The 8,142-nt window shown below is 43.7% G+C and overlaps 1 protein-coding gene across 1 annotated transcript; it reads right to left on the bottom strand.

The window, feature by feature from the left end:
* Positions 1 to 5,003: 5,003 nt before the first annotated feature.
* LOC136844122 (uncharacterized) lies at positions 5,004 to 5,759 on the bottom strand. The gene is made up of 2 exons (XM_067113136.1): positions 5,664 to 5,759; positions 5,004 to 5,426 (listed from the first exon to the last, which is right to left on the bottom strand). The coding sequence occupies exons 1-2, from the start codon at positions 5,757 to 5,759 to the stop codon at positions 5,004 to 5,006; spliced, it is 519 nt and encodes a 172-aa protein (XP_066969237.1).
* Positions 5,760 to 8,142: the final 2,383 nt, after the last annotated feature.

Here is an 8,142-nt window from a genome sequence, read left to right as displayed (position 1 = left end):
TGTTTCGCAATAAAGGTTATAACATTGTATTGCTCTGGGCAAATAGGAAACAGTAGCTTCTGAGGATACACAATTAAATGTGTGAACGAATGACGATGCTTGTTCCCCAACAAAAGTTGTAGAATTGTCTTGCTCTGGGCAAATAGGACCAGTAGCTTCCGAGGATTAACAACTAAATGAGAGAAGGAATGAATACGCTTGTTTCGCAGCAAAGGATAATTGCATAGAATGTGATGAGGGAACTGTGCTTATTTCAAAGTATGCGAGATTAAGGGTGGCAGAATATAGCAAGTACAAAATCTTAAATCTACCATGCACGAGGAAAGTTACATTTTTCTAGATCATGTGCACAAAAGAAAAGATTTTGGTTTACTCTGAACAGACCTGACTGCAAGTGATCATGAGGGTTGTGTGTTTACTCTCTGTAGGGAGTCACGTGCGACTGGGTTTGTTATGACCAGGTCGGCAAGTGCGAAACCACATGACTGTCTGAACGAAAGGGTCTGCAGGACTTTATGGGATGGACACACAATTTTGGGAATTTGTTCTCCCATTGTCTACTGATTATGTTTTAATTAAACAAAGGATTTTGCTTGGTCTCACGGACTTTATGACTAATGCTAAAAGGAAATGAATTTTTCACGTGGGCTTCGCTTTCACTTGTGCTAGTAATGAGTAAAGAAGCGATTCTTTTATTTGCAAAATTCCTGGGCTCACATGGCCCTAAATGAAATGACGCATGTGAATGCTAAATTTCTTCAAAGGGCGATTTTGGGAATCATGGAAGGTTACTCTAAATTCTTGTGCGATCGCTAATGCTATCAAGAGAGAGAGAGGGAGGCCAGCGAGTGAAATTTGCTGGTTGGGCGTAAATTCATGGCCCAGCTAACTGTGTTGCCTAGCTAAATTGGCGCACTGCGTATTGTCCGAATGCGTGGGAGAGGAAATAATGCACTGTTTCCTTAGATATCACTTGATTATCACTTCAGTGCCTAACTATCATAGCATTGGAAACATGCAGACTAACATGTGATAGCACCAAATGCTTCTGTTTCAGATGACTAACACTCTCTCTTCTCTGTAAGCTATTTATGGAGCATTTTTGTGGTGTCACTGATCCCTAACAGCTTTTACAGTCATGATTTTAGTTCTCACCTAACACATAAAATAAAATAACATTGTACTTGTGCTGTGGAAACCTGTTCACTTGTGCTTATAATGAGGCGTTTATACTAAAAGTTCATTTCTTTATCTTGTATCCAGCTTTAGCAAAGCTAGTAGCTGATAGCTGCAAGAGGTCGCAGGCTACAAAAATTCTAGCAAGGGTCACCAATATTAGAGTTTTACCCGGGGAAGAATGTGGAACTTACCATGGCTGTTGCAATTCTGACTATAGGTGTGGACTCAGGTAAACATTATAAAAGAAATCTAAGCTGAAGGCTCTACTTCAACAGGGAAAGTTTCAGATAAACACTTGGGTTCACTTAAATTCACTTATATTTACATTTAGCAAACTAAATCAGAAGAATGGGGAAATTCAAAAAACCAAACAGGTACAGGCCTGTTCACACATTCACGTATCAACCCACACATGTTCACGCATGAATGGAAACTGGTAGTTGGCAACAGCTTACGTAAGTACTACGAAAAAGTTCCGTAATGCGTATTTAAGATCGTGGACATGCGGGGCGGAGTTGGGAGGTCAATACGCACCATCCCAGCATGCGTGGGGAGCCACGTATGTTTCGATATGTTCAAAAGATACGTGTCTGCTCACGTCATCCATCATTTTGCGTGGTTCCACACACACCGCGTGGTGCATCCGTGGCGTGGTCTGCGCGCGCCTGCAGGACAATGACGCGTGGTCCCATGCTGCTTTCCGTTCCGCCAAGAACCGTGTGGGTCCCCACGAGGTTCAGGAGTAGACGTGGCAACAGCGCCTCGCCCCAGGACCTGAGACGATGAGGCAGCGCTGCGTCGGGTGTATAAAACAGCTTGCGCGCGGATGCTGCTTCAGTTCCTCACCCTCCAGCACCTTCGTCAGCAGAAAATGCCGAAAGTAAGCAGCAACAGACAGCGGAAGGGGGCTTACAAGCCTCCAACATACCAGTCATGAGAGGAGACGGCCTCTACGAGGCGGCCACCTGCTGCAGGCACCCCTGCAGACACCATGGAGGAGGATGTTGTCATAAACCTTGAAGAGGCTGACGAGGTGGAGGACATGGCCAGTGACCATAGCCTCTTCAACGACGAGGACGTCGGCCTGGATGACGTCGGCTCCGCCAATGATGACAGGAACGACGAAGCTGCTGACGGCACTGCCCCTGGGACTGGAAAAGCGTGCCGAAAGAAGAACCCCTCTGTTATTCTCTCAGACGAAAATGAGAGGCTGGTAGGGGAGTGGTTGGAGCAGGAGGCCGAATTCATTTATAACAAGGGCATGGCGGCATACAAGGACAAGGCCAGGGTGTGCAGGGCATTTGAGGAGAAGGGGAGGTCACTGGATCCTCCTGTGTCAGGCCCTGAACTCCGGACCTGGTTCACCTCCCTCAGGACCCGCTTTGGACGCCTCACAGCCGAAAAAAGTGGTCAGGGGGCCAGCAGACAACTGACGGACCGTGAGAAGTGGATACTGAACATCTTCCACTTCCTCAAGCCCCACATCGTCCGCCAAAAGAAGCCCAAGGTGATGGGACTTCCGATGGTATGTCTTATTTTATTGTTTCGCTGTTTAGTAAATCAGTGACTGAAACTTTAATGCACAGTTTATTTAATTAATGGAACTACAACCTTGTCATTCACAGTACATTTACATTCTCTTATACATGTTCCATCTCTTTACAGTCTACGTCTGCTGCAGCTGCTTGCAGCAACCCTCCTGGCCATGGTCCTGCCCTTGATGTTCCTGCCCTTTGTGATCCTGCTGGCAGTGCCACTCCAGTCCCCTGCTCGTCCGATGACCGGTCCTCCACCATTGATGATCCTGCACCACAAAGGAAGTCAGGGAAGGAGGACAAGGCTGCAAGTGGGGTCCTGGACGTGTTGCTGCAACAAGCAGAGTCAGCTCGGCAAAGGCTACAGGGGGCCATAAGACCCTTGTGTGACCCCAGGCTGACGTACTGGCGGAACGCCCTGGAGGAGCTTGCCGCCGACTGTGCAGATGTGGGGCCCGAGCTGAGGATGGCGCTGAAGGTGGAGTTCATCTCCGCCATACAGCGCTTTGTGAGGGCTACCAAAGAGGGCATCACGAGGCCGCCACGTCATCTGATACCCCACACCCAAGCAGAAGCCCTCTGGGATGGTCCGCCTGCGGCCCCAGCTCCCCTTCCTGCTGCTGCTACATATGTGCCACTTGCTACACCTAGTGGTGCCATGGCGCAGCCTCTCAACCTCACGGCGCAACAGGTGGCGCTACTGCACGCGCAGCTGTCTGCACCTGCAGTGGCGTCCACACCCAGGGACCTCAACGTGTCTTTGCCAACGAGCAGCTTCCTGGAGAACCTCTAGTTTAAGGCAACATTTTTTTTTATATCTATTTTGTGTATGTGTCAATGTAAACAAATGTATATATTTTGTATTATTGTGTTTCCATGTAAATATTTCAGCATTAGTATAAGCAATAAACATAATTGAAAAATAACTTTTATTCAGTGAACTAAAAACCATCAAAGTAACAAAATGAAGTAATAATAATCACACAATTAAGACATATGCAAACAACTATATAGTTGAAAATTAACTTATAGAAACAAATATCTATTTTTTTTGTATTATTGTATGTTTCCATCTATATATCAGCACTAGTATAAACAACAAACATAATAGAAAAGTAACTTCTATTCAATGAACTACAAACCATGGAAGTAACAAAATGAAGTAAGAATAACAACAAAAATAAGAAGTGAAGGTATATTATATTAAAATAAAAATTTTAAAAAATTTGTATTTTCATGTTATTGTTCTTCACTACTGCTTGGTAATGGCCTATATAAAGGTATAAACCATTTCAAAACATTCAAAGTTATAATCTTCCCACGCCTTGGAGTAATGCACTTAGCCACATTGCAATGCATGTATTTGCTTCTGCGTTAAAAATGTCAGAGTGTATGATCCAGTACTAAAAAAAAACATATGCAAACAAATATATGGTTGAAAATTAACTTATATAACAAATGTTTATTTTGGTATTGTATGTTTCAGTGTATATATCATGATTAGTATAAACAATAAACATATAATTGAAAAATAACTTTTATTCAATGAACTAAAAACCATTATACTAATAAAATGAAGTAAGAATAATAGCACAAATAAGACATATGTAAAACAAATAAATGCATAAATACAAAGGAAAAGTAAACTGTACGGATATTAAAAATTTTGGAAGTCGACATACAAAGAGAAATTATTATAACAAATATAAATGTATGTTAACAGTAGTTCTCCTGCCAAGTAACAGAACCACCAGGAGATGAAAAGTAGTCTTTCAGGATGTTGCGTTGTTCCTTGGCATTCCTGGTTGCAGTGTTGCCTCCCATGGTTGGAAGAGCGTCTCCTAGGGGTGGGTCACTCCTCCAGGCACCAGGTATGAAATCATGTGTGATGGGGTTCTCCTGATCTGCTTCCTGCCTGCGTGGATTTCTTTTATTATAAGGTTGTGCAGAACACACGCGACCAGCACTACTGACTCTGCACGGTCAGGCTTGATACACATTGACGTGGGAGTACTCTGAATTTGCTGGCCAGAATCCCGAAGGCATTATCCACCGTCCGCCGTGCCCTACTTAACCTGTAGTTGTAGATCCACTCCTCCTTGGACAGGCCTCTTTTGGGGTAGGGCTTCATGAGATAGTTCCGCAGGGGGAAGGCATCATCGTCAAGCAGGAAATAGTCTACAGGAGCTCCATTTGTTGCATCTGGTAGGGCCTCAGGTTGGGGAAGGTTTGCTTCCTGTTTTGCCAGCATTTCACACAGACGGGTCTGGGCAAATACACCACCGCATTTTACTCTGACCCGATGGCACCCACGTCCACGTAGAGGAACTTATATGAAGTGTCGACAATGGCAAGTAGAATCATGGAGAAGAACTTCTTGCAATTGTAGTAATGCGTACCACCAAGGGGAGGGTTACGGAGCCTGATGTGTTGACCGTCTATTGCTCCAATTACGTGGGGGAAGTTCCACCGTTCCTCAAACCCGCTGGCAACCTGCTTCCAAGCCTCTGGTGTTTGTGGTACCTGCAGTTCCTCATCTCCAAAGGCAGAAACAATGGCCCTGCAGGTCTCGGGTACAATGCAACTTATGGTGTTGTGGGCTACCCGGAATGAGTATTGCAGGCTCTTATATGAGTCACCCGTGGCGAGGAAACGTAGGGTGATAGCCACACGCAGTCCTGGCGTAAGGGGTTCCTTCCAAAATGTGCGTTGCTTCTCAGTGTAGGTGTGACACGTTCAACTATTTCACTGAATATGTCTCTGTCAGTTCGCAGAAAATTCTGTATAGTTCTGGGTTTTCAGTTTGCCAGCTCCTCCATCAGGTTGTCATAGTGGCCTAGCTCCACTCTTCTTTGCAAGTACGGCCAAGCCCAAACCCTCCTCGGCCTCCTCTTTTTTTTTTTTTTTATTTTCAATTGCAATGTAGGCCTTCACAGCTTCCACCAATACCATGCAGTGCACATACTCCACAACGGCCTCCATTACATTTCTTTGTTGTCTGTGTGCTGGTGTTATAAGGGCAACGATGTCCTCAATGTTCTCCATGTTGATTCAGCAGCAGGGGAATACTTCTTGCTACAGGGAGGCGCTGAATGGCACTGGTAAACACACGTGCACAGCACGGCCCTTTGTACCTGGCGATACCCGCAGATGTGCGTGGGGATGTTGTGAGGGTGTCGTGAGGTTGTAACGCACAACGTTACACATACGGTATACGTGCGTGGTGTTACTTGCTCTGCCACACATTACATGTCGGGGTGTGGCCTATTGTCATGGCAGTTCATGTAAGCATCCCGTCTATCTTGGCGCAGTGCGTAGCCTTAACACGCATTACTCCGCACTTACGTCATGGCGCCGTTATGTTGACTTACGGACATCGCCTTTTGACACGTATCCACTTGATCGCGCCGACAAACCCTACAGTATAGCCAGCACGTTTCACATGCGTGAACATGCGTGGGCTGATACATGAATGTGTGAACGGACCTTAAAACAGATTCCTGTCGAATTACTAAATTTACAGTAATTTACACAATAACAGAAATGGGGAAAATCCAATTCATAGAACACTGTTGGGTGAGGGGCAGAGGCTTGGCCATGGCACAAGCACAAGGTGGACAGATGATTCCACAGCTAGCAACTCCGTCTTCAATCGAGAACGTATTTGGTTACTTATACAAAAGTAGGTAGTGTAATTAAGGAATTGAGGGGGTTGCACATGAGGTGCCAAAGCAACTCGATTCTAGGCACTGGTATGCAAATTTAGTAGAAGAATAATGGATTCGTGACTGATTCAAAACCTTGTTTCGGGCACTTTACCTTTCCATCAGAGACAGAGGACCTCATCCTCAGTGCCAGCAGGGAGGGCATGAATTAGGGCTTTCACCACAAAGAAAAACTCAAGCTCAAAGCAGCCACATGGGAAGAATCAGGGCTCTGATGGAGTGAATGAGAAAAAGGGACAAGTGTCTGGACTCCGGGGCCAGGTGTTTCTCTGAGTGCCCGAGTTCTGAGAGGACACAGGTTGTTGTCCGTCCTTTAACGCCCTCGTAAGGATTATCTTTCCTCATTCCAGGTGCCAGGTGGCGGTATCGTCGCTCGATTGGCAGTCCGTTTTCTATATCGCTCCGGCCATGTGTGAGCCATAGGGGAACCATGTGGGACTTTCTCTTTGGCCTCTAAAAGGCAGTACCTGGAAGAAAGGCTAGAGCAGTCACTAGGCCAAGAAAGAAAACTAAAAGATTATTTAAGGGGCGAGGAATGAGAGACAATCCAGGAAGGGGTGATGTTTTCCCTCAACCTGCCTTTGTTAGTCAGTGGTGTTTCAATCGGAATAAGTAAATTAAGTTTATATGGTGCAGCATTGCACTCTTAGAGGGCGAGGTGACTTACATTCGTGACAATATACACATATACATTCCTTCTCATTACTCTCCGGTCAGCTAAACTTTCATCTCGCCCTTAATGATTGTAGCCTTTTATCTCATTCACAGTGACCACATTCAAATCCATCTTTTTAAAGTAATCTTCAAATTCCCTCTGTCACATTATACTTATTCGACCGCATAAGTCGGTCTAACATCATCAGGCTATAGTTTAATTTAGAGTAAATGGAATTTATATAGTCTTCCATTGGTCATTGTTTATCTTTAAATGCATTTTAGTTAAAGCATTCGTATTATTTAACCTAAAGTTTAAAAAAGAGAATTTATTGATTTCGTCGGAATTATAGCTCTGCATTTTGTTATCTACTGCACACACATAAAGATGACCCTGCCAATAGGTCAGTGTCACACTGAACAGCAGAAACCTTTCAGAAAAATGACTCAAACAAAGTTGGCTTATGGAAATAGAATATTTTTTGTAGCTTCTTTTTTTTCTATTTTCTATATTTTTTTCTTTTTCTTTTTTAAATTAAGGCAAGATAACCTCGATAAAAATTCATTTATGTCCCACTTAGAAGCGTTTTCATCGTATAAAGTAAAGGTGTAAGATTAACCTTAAATAAAACAGGATTATATTTCATTACAAGTTAAGCAAAACATGACATTTTGTGTGCTCTAAACTTTTTTTTTTTTTTTTTTTTTTTCTTTATTCCGTTCAAGTGTTTAGCATACAAGATTTGCTCCTCAATATACTGTACATTTAAGTGTCATATATTCAGTATCATCATAACCTTCCAGCTGTCCCAGTAAATGTTCTCAGTGACAACGACACACACACACACAGACTTTGATAAGATGACGGTTCTACACTATGCTTACTCCGATGTTTTTTATGACATTATAATACTTTTCGGTACCACTATTTTTCTAAAATAACCTACGAACAAAATCATTATTACTGTTATTGTCACAAGCTTCATTAATTTCAGCTATGGAAATGATGGAAGCTATTTTCTTGGTTGAGTTGCCAGGCAAAGCTGCTG

The sequence above is a fragment of the Macrobrachium rosenbergii genome, chromosome 12 (assembly GCF_040412425.1).
Source record: "Macrobrachium rosenbergii isolate ZJJX-2024 chromosome 12, ASM4041242v1, whole genome shotgun sequence".
Taxonomy (NCBI): Eukaryota; Metazoa; Arthropoda; class Malacostraca; order Decapoda; family Palaemonidae; genus Macrobrachium; species Macrobrachium rosenbergii.
This window is presented reverse-complemented; position numbering and strand designations above follow the sequence as displayed.